The following is an 18,743-nucleotide window of genomic DNA, read 5'->3' on the forward strand; positions in this document are numbered from 1 at the left end:
GATGTACCTGTATATGGATAAAGTTTGAATGTGTGGGATGTTTGTGGTCTCTGTGCCTGAATCATCGCTCAGTCATTATGCTCTGTCCAAGTTACGCTTCCAAAGGTTAGCTAATTTGGCAAGATTCTGAGGATGGAGGCGGGGCCTCGGAGAAAGGGTTTGTTGATATCAGGCAGGTACCAAAGAAATATCCAATATGCTTATAAGTTTATAGAGGACTTGCAGGTGGAAGGCTGTTAGAAAAGGTGAAACGCTCTTTTTAAAACCCTGTTGGTTAAGGCTACCACCTGACTTTTTACAATGTCCATGTCACCTGTTGGAATCAGCTACTGAAGAGTGCAGAATATCAGGATTACGCTGCTGTACAATGCCTTCTTGGGCCAGGACAAAAGTTGGCAGCCATCAGCATTACACATTCTAAAGGCAAACCTACCTACAGTAGTGGACAAGGAGAAAAGGAACAGAACTTATTTCCTTTCCGGATATCGCCTCCTCTTGTCAAGCTCCTCAGGACTACAAGAAACTGAAACGGTCCAACTTGCTTACCACACAGCACCTTGGATAGAGGCAGGGCATAAAATTAAAAAATATGCTGCAAAGCATTGGAGCCTGACCTGCAGGCCAAAGGACCGGGTAGTCAGGCAAAATCCAGTCACCATGACTGACTTTATTCTGTAATGTTGCTATTTATATTGCAGGGAGGTGGGTTTTTTAATTGTTCAAGTTGCTCTGCATATGCAAAGTACCCCCGCAAGCCGGTTCTCATTGGCCTCCTGTGGCACTAGGCCAGTGATGGCGAACCTATGGCACGGATGCCAGAGGTGGCACTCAGAGCCCTCTCTGTAGGCACGCGCAGAGTGCCCCCCCCCCCCACATCTAAGCTGGCCTGGGCCGCTGGGCTCGATTATTAGCATTAAACCTAAGACCTAGTTTTGAGGAAGCAGTGTAGGTAACCCTGTTAAGCGCTGTTAAACTAAAGTGCAATCCTTTACCTGGAAGTAAGCTCGGTTGCTGGCAATGGGGCTTGCTTCTGAGTAAACGCTCCTAGGGTCGTCATTCACCCGTTGGAAGAGTTGCACGGTTGCTTCAAAGCAAAGCCACCGACACAGAAAAATAAGACATCCCCTGAAAATAAGACATAGCGCATCTTTGGGAGCAAAAATTAATATAAGACACTGTCTTATTTTTGGGGGAAACACGGTAGGTGGGTTTTGGGTTGCAATTTGGGCACTCGGTCTCGAAAAGGTTTGCCATCACTGCACTAGGCAGTCTGAGGTTGAGAGAATTAGTTGTACTGAACATTTAAAGTCCAAGCCTCTCCGTGCATATTATCAGTTTAGCAACGCTTTGCAATAGCCCTGCAAGGTAGGCCAAAAAAAATTTATGCCCAGGTGGCTGCGAGAGACTTCCCTGTGGCTCACTCAGGTTATTGACATAAGGAAGGAGGGGTCCTGCTTCGTAGCTCAGTCCCTGAACCAGTGGGCTACACCAACTGTTCTTCACGTTGGGCAGAGCTACACCTGACGAATTTCTGTCTTCGTGCGAGCGCTAAAGGCACAGTAGAACTTTCTTCTCGTAAGTGATCTCCCCGGGAAGCTACCTATGTTTAAAAGTCTGCACGCCCTTTGCAGGCCCAGTCCCTGCGTCGCTATGACAACCCAGCTATTTCTGCCCACCCATTCCACTCTGCGTCACATCCGGCATTGCTTCGTCTTCATAGCGGCACCCCGAGTGGAGCTGGGCGAGGAAAAAGGATCACGTGATTCCCCACCTTCTCCGTCCCCTTTATTCTTGCACCCCCATTATTAGCCTTGGTACGGCTCATCTGCCGCGTCGATAGAGCTAATGGGACCGATCCATTTCGGTAGCGGGGGTGACTGTCTACGTTGGAGTGTGTGACAAAGGCTGTGAATGGGTAGGAAATGGACCTTTTGCTCTTTAGCTAGTCTGAGGAGAATTCAGCCAAGACTGAAGTTGTTTTAGTATTACTTTATTTCTTCAGACCGTATTCTGAATGAGCCGCAAATTAGGGGAGAAGGAGGAGAGGGGTGCAAAATGGCGTTGGCCAAGAAGCGGGGGGGGGGGGGGGGAAGGGGAATATGAAGAAAACAGGAGCTGAATTGGGGGAAACTAGCAGAATAAAGCCGGACTAGCCTCATTCGTGCACGTGAAGAGGTTTGTCAGCACCTTGCGGCTGCGGCAGATAAATGGAGCTTCCTTGGCCGGGGGCAGTTTACCTATGACTGGCAGAAGGTAAACAGCAGAGGAGTGTCAGCATCTTCAAACCCTTCACTTCTCAGCACCTGCTGTCGGGGAATGTTGGATTCTGGGGTGCCTTTGGTCTGGCATACTCAGCCTTTGTGAAATTGCAAATATTAGACCGGTTTGGATTTCGTGCCAGATGCTTATAGTTCAGTGGAGCCTCCATGTGCAGAAAACAGTATGCCTCTGAGTGCCAGATGGTGGGGGAGGGTCTTCATGCCCTGTTTCTGGCCTCCCCAGGAGCATTCAGATGGGCTGTTTGGATCCTTGGCCTTTCCCAGGCTGCTCTTATGCTATTATTTTCTTCCAGCATATTGGCATTCTGGAAAGATAAAATAATTTTATCACCTTGAAATTAATTAATGAATTAATTTTAACACACTTATCCTGTAAAACTCTCTTTTGAATATGCAGTTGCTAAAAATTCTGCTACGTTGGCGAGTAACTTCAGGATTACAATTCCACTACTTTCACAGTAACCTCAGGATTATAACTGGCTAAAAGACATTTAATACTTTGATTGTCCAGCCTTGCAGAAGAGGATCAATCAATTGAGAACGCCACTGAGAGTTTAGTGGACCGCGCAATAGGATGTGTGAAATAGTTTCGGGTTCTTGTGAGTCGGCAGCAGCAACAGCAAAGTCTTTCTTGAGGAGGAAAATTAAAATATCTGCCAATAACCCTTGCAGATGGGAAGATATTCAGTCTGGCCTGCATGAAGGCTTGATGCTGAAGGGATTGTTAATTTTTTTAAAATACTGGGCTATAATCCTCTGTGAAAAGGATAGATCATGATAGCATGGGGATTGGGGTGGAAAAAGGGGCAGGAAGGACTATGAAAGGGGTCTAGAATGACCTGGAAGGGAACAGTTAGAATGGGTGTGAAGAGACTGGCGGAAAAGAAGGATGTATGAAACTGCCTTCCACAAAGTCAAACAAGTAACCCAGCATCATCTTAATTCGCAAGGCTGCCACAAGAACTAAATTAAATAGACAATGGAAAAGGCTTTTGGGAACTCCCTACTTCGCATACCTGGAGGAGGCTGGCCGCTGATCTCTGCATGAATGACTGCTGTAGCCTATATCTCCTTTCTAGTCAGCCTTCTCTGAGGTAGCAAGAGAGGGCCATTCTGCCATTCTGCCAAGAGAGGGGCCATTCTGCCACTGGATCATTCCGTCACACCAACACCTGAGATTCAGCGGAGATATCTGTCCTCGGTAGAAACTGTCAGTTGTGTCTGCTTCTTCAGTTAGGAAACACACTTGGTACATTAACTCACAAAGTACCATAGTTGCCATGCTCCCCTGAGCACACATTTTTCTTTATTCGGTCACACTAAAAACCCTTCTGGCTGTGTAAGGGTGCCTGTGATTTTAACCTGTTTCAAAAGTATATTTTCCTCTTTTATCAACTCAGAGTAGTATTCTTTTGAACATAGGACAGGCAGGGAAAATACCTGTACTATAGTTGGAAAATTGCATTATTAGCAGGATGATAGAAAAAGCAGCAGACACTGAAATCTGGGGCAATGCATACTAAGGACTTGAAAGGACATAAGAACATAAGAGCGAGCCTGCTGGATCAGATCAGAGTCCATCTGATCCAGCACTCTGCTACTCGCAGTGGTCCACCAGATGCCTTTGGGAGCTCATATGCAGGATGTGAAAGCAATGGCCTGCTGCTGCTGCTCCCGAGCACCTGGTCTGCTAAGGCAAAAGGACATTGTATAAACATTGGCTGTTAGTAGGCTGTTATGATAGGAATGGTAACAAGAGTTTTTCCTGTCTCCCATAGTCTCGACGCGCTTGCCAGACAAGATGCTGAGCTTCCTGAAGCACCCACTTGTCCTTTCAGTGGAAATAAACATCAATCTGTTGGTTTTAGCCGTCGCTGGACTAATAAGCCGGCTGTCATCTCTGTCCTACCCGCAAGCTGTAGTGTAAGCAAACTGCTTTGCATTTTAAAAATTACATTGTGGTTCTCCCCTCCCCACAAACACTTTAGTTTGCTGATGTTTGTGGAGCCTGGCAGTCTTTGATGTCACATTGTCACATATTGGGGGGGGGGGGCGGTGGGGAGCAGCCTCTGTTGCTTCTGCCCCCAGACTATCCCTGTGCTACAGTCATTGTTCTTCCTCATTTTGTAGAGGAATTATTTCTCCTAGCTTACCTTTGGATGAGGGATCCCCAACCTTTTAGCAATGCCTTCAGCATTCTGACCCAGAGTGTTAGGCCCAGCAAAAAAAATGACTGCCACAAAATGGTTGCCACGGGAGGTGGAGCCAGCCACGTCAGTGGATATTCTCAGGCTATGGTGGCAACTGCTGCCAAAGCTACATTAAAAAAAAATCCGTACACCCAATCAAATCTCCAGTGGCCAATTAGAAGTCCTGCTGGGCAAGAGTCCCACCTGGCCCACACTTCCGCATAAACCAGAAGTGACATCATCGGGGGCAGTGGTGGGATCCAAAAATTTTAGTAACGGGTTCCCATGGTGATGGGATTCAAACAGTGGTGTAGCGCCAATGGGACTGGGCGGGGCACGATGGGGGCATGGCCGAGGATTCTGGGGGTGGGGCATTCCTGGGCGGGGCTGTGGCAAGGATGCAGCCGCTGCACCAGTCCTTGGGCGGGAAACGAATGCCGGTGCACCTCCTGCTAGACTGCTTCACGTTCTGCGCGCTACTGCTGAGAGGTGGGGCGTAACTAAGGCAAAAATCACGTGGCAAAATCACCAATTAGTAACCCCCTCTCGGCACACGCAAATAATTAGTAACCTACTCTCGGGAACCTGTGAGAACCTGCTGGATCCCACCTCTGATCGGGGGGAGGGAGAGTTGGTGATGGGGACTTGTAATATCTATAACCATCTGTTTGTTATTTATTAGGCTTTGGAGTTTTGTTGTTCTATTGTTTTTAATATTTGTATTGTTGTTTTGAATGATTTTATTGATTGTATTCCATTTTATGTTGTGACCAGCCCAGAGCCCTGCGGGGATAGGGCAGGATATAAATTCAATAAAAATAAATAAATAAAAATAGGTGATGCCAGTCGCCACCTCCAAACCTGCCCCTCTAAACTTCTTGGCTGTGGCAACGCTAGTGAGGGCCGTAGTTCATAATAATTAACGTACCTCTATCCCTGTTTTTGAAAGTACCCAGTGTGAAGTCTACATGCCTTTCCCTTTCTCTGGTGTTTCAGTTTCGATGAAGTTTACTATGGACAGTTCCTCTCTCTGTACATGAAGCAGATCTTCTTTGTGGACGACAGCGGCCCGCCGTTTGGTCACATGCTTTTGGCCTTGGGAGGTAGGGAAGAATCTCTTGGTGCATTTACATTTGTAGCCTGCCTCATCGGAAAGGCTGAGCAGAGTTAACTGTGTCAGATAATCATCAGTGGTTTTTTTAACTGATACTTCTATCCCCAATTTCCAGCCAGAAATGGAACCTAGTGAATTATTCACTAAATCAGAATTTAGAATGAATGACAACACTCTATTCAGCCTATCGTGTTCCTTGTGGAGGGATTTCTCAAGAGCTAGCGGTCCCTGGCAGGGGCCCATTTTCTTTCTGCCCATCCTCTGATGTCCTTGTCAATGGCAGTTGGAAGCTCGAGGGAAGGGTTTATGTCAGTGATGGCGAACCTATGGCACGGGTGCCAGAGGTGGCACTCAGCCCTCTCTGTGGGCACGCGCAGAGTGCCCCCTCCACACATCTAGGCTGGCCTGGGCTGCTGGGCTCGATTATTAGCATTAAACCTAAGACCTAGTTTTGAGAAAGCAGTGTAGGTAACCCTGTTAAGCGCTGTTAAACTAAAGCGCAATCCTTTACCTGGAAGTAAGCTTGGTTGCTGGCAATGGGGCTTGCTTCTGAGTAAACCCTCCTAGGGTCGTGATTCACCCGTTGGAAGAGTTGCACGGTTGCTTCAAAGCAAAGCCACCGTCTACCACCAAGCTTACTCCTGAGTAATGCATGCCTTAGAGCCAACCGTTTTTTCTAAACTAAAACCTCAGTATTAGGTTAAATTACCGTGTTGGCACTTTGCGATAAATAAGTGGGTTTTAGGTTGTAATTTGGGCACTCGGTCTCGAAAAGGTTCGCCATCACTGGTTTATGTTCTTCCTGAACACTGAAAACATCCGAGAGACCAATGAAAGGAGATTTGGGAAGAACCAAAATCTAATGCAAGTAAAATTTGGTAGCATGTATTGCTGTTAAAGCATTACATACATATTAAGAAAATCCAGTTGCGTACTTAATAGCCTTGGGTTGGTTTGTTTTTTACTTTATAGAGCATGGCGCTTTCATGGATTGTTGCCTGCTTCATCAGATGCTAGGAGCAGTGTCAATAACAAATTAGTCTAAAATGGGGGTTCCTAACCTGTTTGCACCTGTGTGTACCTTGGGAATTCTTTCACCAAGTAGTGACCACAGCAACAACACAGCTGCTGCAGGAGGCAGAGCCAGCTACAGAACGGTTGCTGTAGCTTACCTTTAGTCATACAATCCAGATCTTTGTCCTGTGGGGCCAGTTACTGTTAAAGCAGTGTTTTTAAAAATCTGCATAGCCAATCTCCAGTAGCCAATCAGAATCCCTGCTGGGCAGATTCTCCAGCCCCGCCCACTTAGTAAAAACACTTGGCGGGTCGCATGTTGGCCATGCTGGGGACCCTGTTGTGGAAGGTCTTAACATTCTTTTCTTAAAAGAACCAACAAACCTGAACCTGGGCATGTAATACATATTTCAGTTGCCATGAGCAGGAATGGCAGGCACATCCATGCACATGAAATTTTCCAGGGGAGCTGGCAGACTTTTGGCATTCTCAGCTTTAGATCTAATAAACAAATAGATTCCCAGACCGTCGGGAGAGGTCTGAAAACAGTGTGGCCGTACTTTTCAAAGGCTTAGGTGTCTGAGGGTGGAACTTCTGCGCCCGGTAAAACCGATGCTGGTTATTCCTCATAGCTGTAACTGTGGCAAACGAGATATTTGGCAGAGCTAAAAGGCTTTTCTAGGGGCTCTTGAGAAGAAAGGAGACCCAGAATGAGATCCTTGCTCCAAAAAGATTACAGTCTGAATGCTGACTGTGGGTGAGAAGCCAGGGTAAGGCTGCGGGAATGGAAATTTTAGTTGCATGTGTGGCATTGCAGTGGGTGGTAGGGTGGGTGCTTAGTGCACTTTCAATCTACTTTCAATGCACTTTAACAATAGCTGCAGAGTACCCAAGGGCTTATCCCTCAAGACCTCTGGTCACATGCTGGTAGTTGCCCATACCTTTCTGTCTATACTGCCCTTTGCAGTCTGCTTTAGAAATGCCCAGTTTTCTACAGAAATTCAAATGCAAGTGGTTTTTTATAAATCAGCAGACTGCTTTGCTTGATTCGGAAAAGAAATGCGTGGGAAATGATGGGAAACTTTTCCAAAAATGGGAGGGAGGGAGGGAGGGAGGGAGGGAGGGAGGGAGGAAGGAAGGAAGGAAGGAAGGAAGGAAGGAAGGAAGGAAGGAAGGAAGGAAGGAAGGAAGGAAGGAAGGAAGGAAGGAAGGAAGGAAGGAAGGAAGGAAGGAGTTCATTCCATGGTGAGAATCAATATGAAAGTAGAGAGAAATTAGTTGAATTTTGTAGGCGAGATTATAGCTACTTCACTGGTTAGTGTAACTTAATAGATTGAGAAATGTTTATAAGGTGATATAGCTGGTTATGGCTGAAAATGTTGTTTATATTCTTGTACGTGATATTTGTTAGTTAATAGTTTTTTTAAGTCATGAGCTCTTTATCACCAAAAGGTTATACATGCTCCCAAGTTCTTACTGTGTCCTATTTTTTCTCATCCCTCTCTTCTGTTTTAGGTTACTTAGGTGGATTTGATGGAAATTTTTTATGGAATCGAATTGGCTCTGGTAAGAAACAGTTTTCATCGTGGCTCTGAGTCAGACAATCAGAAGTACCTAAGTTATTACAGCTATGACCTTAGCAACATTTCATCAGGCAGGATGCAGATCAGTCCATCTTGGGGGCAGTTTGCACATTCCATGATGGCAAAGAACTGTCCTTTTAATGCAGGGGTCTACAACCTGCGGCTCTCCAGATGTTTGTGGACTACAATTCCCATCAACCCCTGCCAGATGGTCAATTGGCCATGCTGGCAGGGGCTGATGGGATTTGTAGTCCATGAGCATCTGGAGAGCTGCAGGTTGCAGACTCCTAATGCATTTCCCTATTTTTTAAAAAAAATTATATACATTTATTTTTAATGCTTTATTTATGAATTTTAAAAATATCGAGACAAAAGAACAAAGTTGTTCAGATTCACATACACTTAATATTGAACTCATTCAGTCATTAGTAACAATTAGAATTAATTATAATTATTATTCATTAGTAATTTGCTCTCAAGCCCATCAGAAATAAAAAGATAAGAAATAAGATAATAGAATAGAATGTTACCTAGATGAAGAGTAGGGAGTAAAAAAAAAGAGAGAAAATAAGATAGTTACATAGATTTATATTTTAAGTTATATACATTTATATCCCACTTTTCTCCCTCACAGGGACGCAAAACACCATATATTGCTGGGGAGATTTCAGCTAATCTCATCTTCCCGTTGCACTGTCTATACTTATTTGCAAATACTGGGTTGTTGGCATACCTTTGCTGTGCAAATTGTGTTTCTCAGACTTGATAACCAAGGACAGCTTTACGTTTAAAATGGGAGACATGTTTCATTCCTATGAGCGAAGAGGTTTTCTTTCAGGAGGATGCCGGGACAGGTGGCTCTTCGAATATGTGGGCTGCAGGTATCTCTCCAAAACGTCACTGTAGTTTAGAGAGAGGATGGAAGGAGGCCAGACATGAATTGACTTGGTGCCAACCTGCGGCTTGCTGTAATGATGCGGTTAACTAGCATCTGGTTTGGAATACGTATCTGGGGCTTTCTCCATCTCCGCTTCAAGCAAATTCCTTGCCCAGTTGGGATGCTGGAGAAAATATAGGGGAAAGTAGAGAAATTGCATTCCAAGGCCAGATTCTTTGCCTTTGCACGACCATCTAGCCCAGTGACGGCGAACCTTTTTGAGACCGAGTGCCCAAACTGCAACCTGAAACCCATTTATTTATCGCAAAGTGCCAACACGGCAATTTAACCTGAATACTGAGGTTTTAGTTTAGAAAAAACGAGGTGTGCGTTTCTCGGGAGTAAGCTTGGTGGTAGTTGTTGGCTTTGCTTTGAAGCAACCATGCAACTCTTTGAACAGGTGAATCACGACCCTAGGAGGGTTTACTCAGAAGCAAGCCACACTGCCAGCAACTGAGCTTACTCCCAGGTAAAGGATCGTGCTTTAGTTCTTTGCATGAAAATCAGTGGTGTTTAACAGCGCTTAACAGGGTTACCTATACTGCTTCCCCAAAACTAGGTCTTAGGTTTAATGCTAATAATTGAGCCTAGTGGCCCAGGCCAGCCTAGATGTGTGTGTGTGTGGGGGGTGATTTCCCCCCCACATGATGAACTCTGTTTGTGTGTGCCCACAGAGAGGGCTCTGAGTGCCACCTCTGGCACCCGTGTCATAGGTTCGCCATCACTGATCTAGCCTGTATTTTTTTCTGGGTAGCATTGGATGAAGATATGAGAAGTGCAGTAGAAAATTACAGAGCAGAAGTTGCACAGTTCTGAAAGAGAGAGCCCAAGCACTCTAGCATTAAAGCTTGATTTGTTGCAGGGAAGTGTGTATCATGTCCACTGGCTTCTGACTCTTGATTCCGCTTTCCCCTGTTGCAGAATATAGTCCCAATGTGCCCATTTGGACCCTGCGGCTGCTGCCTGCAATCGCAGGCTCCATGTGTGTTCCTCTGGCATACCAGATCTTGGTGGAGCTGCGTTTTTCTCACCTTGTTGCACATGGAGCTGCTCTGCTAATTCTGTTTGGTAAGCTTCGTCATCTTCAGCTGTCTATTGGGACAGAATAGCCAGCAGCCTCCTCAGCTGTGTAGAAAAATGACTTCCAAATTAACAGAGAGTGTGGACCCAGGAAGCATTCAGAAAGCACTCAATGTTGGGAGCAATTGGGGGGGGGGGGGGGGGAGAGTGAGCTTTGCCTGCTTAAGTCTCCAAGAGTATTTAGAATCCCGGAACTTTTCAGAAGTGCGATTTCCCCTCCAGTGGCGTAGTGGTTAAGAGCAAGTGTACTCTAATCTGGAGGAACCGGGTTTGATTCCCCACTGCGCTACCTGAGCTGTGGAGGCTTATCTGGGGAATTCAGATTAGTCTGTGCACTCCAACACACGCCAGCTGGATGCCCTTGGGCTAGTCACAGTTCTTTGGAGCTCTCTCAGCCCCACATACCTCACAGGGTGTTTATTGTGAGGGCGGAAGGGAAAGGAGTTTGTCAGCCCCTTTGAGTCTCCTTACAGGAGATAAAGGGGGAATATAAATCCAACCCTCCTCCTCCTCCTCCTTCTTCTATCCACATTGTAGTTCCTTACAGGTCACCTGCTTATACAATGCATATTTAAATTACATAGTATCTCTGTTTCCCCCCCCCACCCCCCACCCCCGTCTTTTCCTGACAGAGAACTCCCTGATCACACAGTCTAGACTGATGCTATTGGAATCAGTGTTAATCTTTTTCATCTTACTGGGTGTTTTGTCCTACTTGAAGTTCTATAACTTGCAGAGGCAGAGGTAAACACTTTTTTTAAAGTTATCTATGAATATGTTACTGAAATGTGTCTCTTTCAGGCTTTGTTTTTGCTGTGTGGCTATCTGCAGTGTAAGCTGCTTGGGGAGAAAAACAGCATGTCAATATCTAAATACATTTTATTTGCGGATTTGAAACACACATGCCCCCTCATTCCTCACTCAGGGTAGCTTATGCAAATTATAATTAGTGGTGTTGTGGATTTTCTGGGCTATGTGGCTGCCGTCCTGTAGTTTTTGCTCCTCATGTTTCGCCCTCGTTTATGGCTGGCATCTTCAGAGACGTGTCACAGTAAGCTTACCGTGACTTGCCTCTGAAGATGCTAGTTATAGATGCAAGGAACAAAAATTGCCAGGTGACAGTCACGCAGGTGACAGCCAGAAAACTCAAAGCAGCAAGTCGATTCTGGCTTGAAAACCTTTGACAATACCTATAATCAGTGACTTTTTGTCTCCATTTGAGTGATGTCTGGAGAAACTGAATTGATGCTAAACCTGTGTTCGTGTGTTCAATCAGGTTTCTTGTTTGTACTTCCTTCTTTGTGTATTGATGTATTGTATTTTATTTATTTATTGTTTAGTTTTATATACCGCCCTATCCCCAAAGGGCTCTGGGCAGTGCACAACAAAATTAAATCATGGTACAACTAAACACAGTCAGAACCAAACAATTAAATTCCAGCACAAATAAGTTAATAGATCTCCTTTTTAAAAACAGCGGTTAATACAAAATTTAAAATCGAAAACGAAGGCGCCCAGCACAACCCATATTTAAAACCCTCCCTAAATGGGAAGACTCCCTCAATAAAAGATGTAAACAGAGGTGAGAACAGATGCGAGAACAGATGGGGGCACCATTCAATGGCTGGTTACTCCAAAGGCCCAGTGGAGTATCATTGTACCATTGGTGCCATGGTCAGGGTTCAGTTCGGAGTATCAGGGGCCCAGAAGACTGATTGTATCCATGGGTACTTGCATTTGGATCATGCCCACAGCTTTCTCATTGCATTGAACACTTGCATTGAGGCCATGGCGTATTTACTTACATATCCTTCTTGGCTTTTTGGGTTTTTCTTGTCCTCTTATTCAAGTCCCTTTTCTGCAAGATGGTGGTTTTGGCTTTGCCTCACTGGAATATCCTGTGCTTGTGCAGTAGGGTAAGTAGTAAATTATATATTTTTTCTTGTTGGTGTGGGTGTCAGTCAAGTTCAGCGTTTGAGAGAGGAGATACAATGAGAGGTTTATAAAATGGTCAGTGTTGTGGAGAAAATGGCTGGAATTTGGTTTCCTCAGAACTTTAGAATGTGGTTTTGGTGGGTACTTTCCGGGCTGTGTGGCTGTGGTCTGGTGGATCTTGTTCCTAACGTTTCGCCTGCATCTGCAACCTACTGCATCTGTGTATGGTTCTCCAGTTGCACAGTGGCAGATAGGAAGGCGCTCCAAAGGGTGATCACTACTGCACAAAGGATTATCAGCTGCCCTCTCTTCTCCTTGGAAGAACTCTATAATTCCCGAAGCCTAAAAAAAGCCCAAAATATTCTGAGGGACCCGTCTCATCCAGCCCACTCTCTTTTTGAACTGTTACCATCTGGTAGACGATACAGGTCTATCAAATCTAGGACAAAGAGGCTTAGAGACAGCTTCTACTCTAGAGCTGTGGCTATGCTAAACTCCGCGGCTTCGTGTTGATGTGTTTGGGGCTGTGTAGGGATGGGTGGAGGAAGGGGGAAGTGAGGATGATGTATGAGTCTGAAATTGTATGAGTATGATGTATTGTATGAAATTGTATGAGTATGATGTATGAGTCTGAAATTGTGTGCATCGAGGAATGCTGCTGTAAATTTCGTTGTGCGTGCACAATGACAATAAAATGCTTATGCTTATGAGGCTGGCATCTTCAGAGGTGTATCACAGAGGGAAGCCTGTTACACACCGAGTGGAATTTTCTCAACCCAGTCACAGCCACAAGTTTAGATGACTTTGAAGGTGATTAAACAAATTCCTGGAGGAGATGGATGGCTTTTGAATGGTTGCTAAATTAAGCTTCCATGCTCAGAAGCTACATTTTTCTAAATGCCAGTTGCTGAGGCATGGTGATAAGGGAAAGATTTTCCTTTTGCACGCTGCCTGCGGGCTTCTCCGTGCCATGGGGAGTGGAGGAAAGAATTCTTATGGTCTTCGTGGCCTCCTAGATATGACTTCCAATGTCAACTTTCTCAGGTCTGAGCTACCTGTTTTGTAAAAATCTTTGGCATCCCTGCTGTTACAGTTGTGGCATATTGTTGCAGGATTGGCTTGGTTTACCTGCTGTGAGGATCACAGCTTCACAACCAGAAAACGTTTATTTTGTGAGAACCACCAGTTCCTGCCAGTTTTGTAGTAGTAGCACTGTCCCATTGGCTTTGTGCCCCTTAGCAGTAGTGGCGTAGTGGTTAAGAGCAGGTGTATTCTAATCTGGAGGAACCAGGTTTGATTCCCCGCTCTACCACCTGAGTTGTGAAGACTTATCTGGGGAATCTGTACACTCCAACACATTCCAGCTGGGTGACCTTGGGCTAGTCCCAGTTCTTCTGAGCTCTCTCAGCCCACCTCCCTCACAGGTGTTTGTGGGGGGCGGGGGGAAGGGAAAGGAGTTTGTAAGCCCCTTTGAGTCACCTATAGGAGAGAAAGGGGGGATATAAATCCAGATCTTCTTCTTATCTTGTTAGGAATCTTTTCAAAGGCCTCTTGAAACATTCACATTCCAAAGTGTTTTGACCTGTAAATGTGTACATGCTTAATGCTACTTGCGGCCAGGGAGATTTTGGTGCATTTTATCAGTTTGTGACGCTACTTTCACAGGGTGAAATACATGGGCCTCTTCACCTATATCCTGCTTTTGACCATGGCAGGAATACACTCGTGGCAGCTGGTTGGTGATCGGAGCTTATCAAATGTAAGTAGCAAAGCTGGAACCTCTGTGGCTGACTTCACACAAGGTGTTCGCTGTAGGGTGGAGGCAAATGTCTGCCGCAGCAAGATTTCATGTACAGATGTATTTCCTGTAGTCTCTCTTTCACTTTCCACTCTCTCCGCAGCAAGCAAATCCACTTGTAGCACAATTTTAATTTTGCTTCATTGACAGAACAGATTTTCCAGTGGGCACAGCTTTGCCCAAGACCTCTTCTATCCGCCAACAGCCAGCCCGCCTAGTCTTACCTCCCCGTCCCTCGTGGTTCTTTGCACGTTTCCCCCTCGCCCTTCTCCCTGTTACCGACTTCTTTTCCTGACGCATCGCTTCTATTGCCCGTGGTTTCCCCGCTCCTGCATATCTTTAGATCTCTAGATTAAAAAAAATTAAATTGATGCTGATATTAAAAAGTAAAAATAATAAGACTAATTGGCCTTGGTGGCAGGGGCTGATGGGAATTGTAGTTCATGAACATCTGGAGAGCTGCAGGTTGCAGACCCCTGGACTAGTCAGTCCAACCCCCCCGATTTGCTCCTGCAGTTGATCAACAAACTGAGATGTCTCCAGCCTAGTAGTTTTATACAAAAGCAACCAGTGATTCCAGACCACCTCTGGGAAAAGCTAATCAGTCTTGATGCTTAGGTTTACTGTACATCAGGAGGAAGACGATTGCGCACCTGGGGAACTGAGCAAACAGCAGTTTACGTTATCCTTTTGTGGTTTCACAGTTTGCATGCCGCATTTTGATTGATTGATATTTAATTTATATACCGCCCTCCCCTGGAGGGCTCAGGGCAGTGCACAACATAATAGGAACAATAATATAATAATACAAAACCATAAGGCTACATATGAAGACAATATCAATTTCAGTAAGTCCACAAATCAGCAATTCAAGATCAAGATAATACTATGTGGTTAACAGCTCATAACGAGTTAAACAACTTATGATAACATCCCCAACAATATAGCATTTCACAACATTAATATAACATTGCATAACAATTTGCTCCCCCTTCACTTCTCACCCTAAAAGACAATCAGTGTTCAGGCAAAGTGTACCGATGCCGTGTTCACCTTTTTTCACTTTTTTATGTCGATATATTGATCTGCCGATAGATTGAAATGTCCATCTACTGATAAGATTAAAAATGAAAATGAAAGATTATATTAACAATTAAAGCATGCATGAGCAATAGAGGACCCGTGAAACATCCCCCCACCCCCCCGGACGCAAGCAGAAAACCTGCCCCGCTGCAAACAGGGTTGTGGGTAATAATGCCGAACATCACAGGCGTAGCTGGGCCAAGCCGCACCTGGTGCGCAGTCTATATTTTCCACACACCCCATTCCCCCCACGGCACCCCCTCCACCGCAGCGTCCCCCCCTTCTCACTCTTACCTTAGTTCCTTTCCTTTTCCTATAACTTTTTCAGGTTGAAAAAAAGGCCTGTTCACAGTTCAGGCTTAAAAACGGCCTGATGGGAACTGTACTACCCTTGTGAGCCCCAAGGTCTCCTGGAACTGCAGTTCCTCAGGCCGTTTTTAGCCTGTACTGTGAACAGGCCTTTTTTTCAGCCTGAAAAAGTTCTAGGAAAAGGAAAGGAACTAAAGTAAGTGTGGGAAGGGGGTGGGGGGAGGGGCCTGGGGGCAATTTTCCACCCCCAGGTGTGCGTCCGGTACACACACACCCTCCCCTTGTAGCTCAGCCACTGCTGAACATGCCCCCAAACAAATATTCTCTGGCCAATTCTCTATAAAGTCATGGGAATGTCGCCGTGCATAATCAGCCTTTGTGTTTCTAAGACTGCTCAGTAAGAAAAACAGCTCTTCCAAAAGTCTCAAGATATATTGCAGCAGCGCTAAAACAGAGGCCAGAGTTCACAGAAAGGTGTCAAGTGCATGCTGCGTTTCCTATGTGAATTGTAAACCAATGCCAGAACACACTATCTTGCAGCACTTGAGATAAAATATAAGAGCAGAAGGTTTGGCAGGCCGCATTGTTTGGTTCTTAGGAGTTTTTTTCCCTGCTATATTAATTTCAGAGAGTAGTCCTGTTGGCCTCTGCAGTAGATGAGCTAGATTCGACTTCAGTAGCATGAAGAAATCAACAAGATTTTTGGGGTAAGAGCTTTCCAGAGCCAGATACCTGACAAAGGAAGCTTTTGTCCAAAAGCTCAGATCACAGAAATCTTCTGTTTTCTAAGGAGATGCCGCTGGACTTGATTCTAGCTTTTCTGCTACGTTGTATTTATGTGTACGTTGCCTTGATTCTAATATCCTGTTTATTGAAAACCTTTTGATTTTATCTGAAACAAGACAGCTTTTAGGTGGGGGGGGGGGGGGGAAATTTTGTCCAATCAACTTTGTAATGCCGATGGGCATTCGACCCAGCCAGGAGGCCTCTAGCCGGACACTGGATATGGTGCTTTTCTTTGTGCTTTTCCCATTAGGTTTCTCTACTGTGTCACTTGCTAGCCAGAGGACTTGCTCTCGTGGTCATCCCTATTGCGACATACCTGTTGTTCTTCTACATCCACTTGACTTTGCTGTATCGCTCTGGGCCCCATGACCAGATCATGACTAGCGCATTCCAAGCAAGCTTAGAGGTGAGAAAGAAAAGTCTGAGGGTCGTTTTAGGAAGAGGACGACATGGGTTGCTTTGGCCCAGACAGCATCAAATTTAACTTGGTCACAAATTCTTCTGACCCTGCAAAGCTCCCCAGGCCCTCACCCCAGTAGTTTCCCTTTGTTCTGGGTATTTTCAGTCCAATTTACCTATGTTGATATAATGGAAATCATTCTCCCCCATCAGAAATAGCCTACTTCTCCAGCCAGTACTTTCTAAGTGCTGGTTTTTAGGATCTAAATTTGGGTCTCCCAGCTCTTATTTAAGCACTCATAACTATTCCATGTGCTGTACAACTCTGCAGTTAGATTTTTCATATCTGCTCACTCTGGTTCAAATGAGGTTCTTTGCTTTTTGTCTATCTATAATCAAGAATAAAAGGATCCACTTATCTACATGCATGTGGGAATCAGGCCTGCTTCTCATTCCGGGCTGTATGGCTGTGGTCTAGTAAATCTTGTTCCTAACGTTTCACCTGCATCTATGGCTGGCATCTTCAGAGGGGTATCACAGAGAGAAGTCTGTTATAAACTGTGTCTAGTGTATAACAGACTTCTCTCTGTGGTACACCTCTGAAGATGCCAGTCACAGATGGAGGCAAAACGTCAGAAACTAGATCTGCCAGACCACAGCCACACAGCCTGGAAAACTCACAACAACCAGTTGAATCCGGCCATGAAAGCCTTTGACAACATTAATAGTTATTTCTGGGCTTGTGAAACCACCATTTGGCTGAATGTTGTGTGGTTCTTTCTAGGGTGGGCTGGCTCGGATCACTCAAGGACAGCCTCTGGAGGTGGCGTATGGCTCCCAGATCACCTTGCGGAACGTCTTGGGCAAGCCCATGCCCTGCTGGCTGCATTCACACAAGAACACCTATCCCATCAGGTGGGAATTAAGCTGCTTTCATCTGTGGCAAAGACTTGGTTAAAGACGGTTTAGTCCAGTGATGGAGAACCTTTTTGAGACCGAGTGCCCAAACTGCAACCCAAACCCCACTTATTTATTGCAAAGTGCCAACCCGGCAATTTAACCTGAATGCTGAGGTTTTAGTTTAGAAAAAACCGGTTGGCTCCCTCTTCCTCCGCCCCACCCGCTCGAGCAGGGGCCAGCCTGCTCTAGCCTCCAGCAAGTCCTGCTCGCACTGCTCTGTGCCTCTCTAGCATCTCTGCCTCCTCTGCGCCCCCCTTCAGGCAGCAGCCACCCAGAGCACAGGCACCATGCCCGCCAGCCAAGTCCTCCCTGCTCACCACGATGCGCGCACGTCGTGCTCAATGGCCAAGGCCAACCTAGATATGTGTGTGTGTGGGGGTGTGGGGGTGTGATTTTCCGCCTCCCATATGATGAACTCTGTGTGTGCGTGCCCACAGAGAGGGCTCCGAGTGCCACCTCTGGCACCCTTGCCATAGGTTCGCCATCACTGGTTTAGTCTGATGTCTGAATTGACCAGCCAGTGTTTTCAGCCAGCCTGCAAACTAGAATTGGAAACTCTTGTTTGCAGTGGGCTTGAAACTTTGGTTTATGCTCAAAGTGTGGTTTACTGTGATGCTGTCATTGACAAGGCAGTGATTAAGAAGAAGAGCTGCTTTTTATACCCCATTTTTCTCTACCTTTTAAGGAGTCTCGAAGTGGCTTGCAATCACCATTCTTTCCCTACACGACACCTTGTAAGGAAGGTGGGGCTGAGAGAGTTCAGAGAGAACTTAGACTAGCCCAATGTCACCCAGTAGGCTTCATGTGGAGGAATGGGGAAACAAACCCAGTTCTCCAGATTAGAATCCACTGTTCATGTGAAAAAGTGGGGAATCCAACCCGATCTTCAGGTTATAGTCCTCTGCTCTTAACCGCTATACCACACTGGCTTAACAGTTGTTGCTCTGCCTCCTGAGGCCTCCAAACCATAGACATGGGAGTCCTGAGGGGATGGAACATGCAAGCAGACAAGCAGCAGGACACTTAATAACTGGAGTGATTGTGGCTAGTAGCTATTGATGGACTCTCCTGCATGAATGTGTCTAATTCACTTTTGTGTGTATGTATTGAAGCTCAGACCTGGGTTTGGGTTCTGTATTTAGTGTAACCCAACGTTAGGCATGATGCCTGCAAGTGAAGGCCTCATGAGCCCGCCCCTCATAACTAGCTTTAGTATTACATAACTAGCTTAATAACTGGAGTGAAGCCTTGCAGCAGTGGTGTAGCGGTTAAGGGCA

The 18,743-nt window shown here is 45.7% G+C and overlaps 1 protein-coding gene across 7 annotated transcripts in view; it reads left to right on the forward strand.

Moving 5' to 3' along the window:
• Positions 1-1,710: 1,710 nt before the first annotated feature.
• POMT1 (protein O-mannosyltransferase 1) overlaps positions 1,711-18,743 on the forward strand; it is a 34,086-nt gene continuing 17,053 nt past the window's right edge. For 4 of the 7 annotated variants that reach the window (XM_048512391.1, XM_048512392.1, XM_048512396.1 and 1 more), the window contains exons 1-10: positions 1,711-1,915; positions 4,058-4,202; positions 5,465-5,571; positions 8,112-8,162; positions 10,038-10,184; positions 10,781-10,940; positions 12,047-12,112; positions 13,797-13,890; positions 16,358-16,513; positions 17,291-17,421. In XM_048512391.1, coding sequence (XP_048368348.1) covers positions 1,912-1,915; positions 4,058-4,202; positions 5,465-5,571; positions 8,112-8,162; positions 10,038-10,184; positions 10,781-10,940; positions 12,047-12,112; positions 13,797-13,890; positions 16,358-16,513; positions 17,291-17,421 — 1,061 coding nt within the window. In that variant the 5' untranslated portion in view covers positions 1,711-1,911. Of the gene's footprint in view, positions 1,916-2,108; positions 2,254-4,057; positions 4,203-5,464; positions 5,572-8,111; positions 8,163-10,037; positions 10,185-10,780; positions 10,941-12,046; positions 12,113-13,796; positions 13,891-16,357; positions 16,514-17,290; positions 17,422-18,743 lie in introns of those variants that run through there. The other 3 variants (XM_048512394.1, XM_048512395.1, XM_048512393.1) reach the window with 2 other exon arrangements.

The sequence above is a fragment of the Sphaerodactylus townsendi genome, linkage group LG12, assembly GCF_021028975.2.
Source record: "Sphaerodactylus townsendi isolate TG3544 linkage group LG12, MPM_Stown_v2.3, whole genome shotgun sequence".
NCBI classification, from domain to species: Eukaryota; Metazoa; Chordata; class Lepidosauria; order Squamata; family Sphaerodactylidae; genus Sphaerodactylus; species Sphaerodactylus townsendi.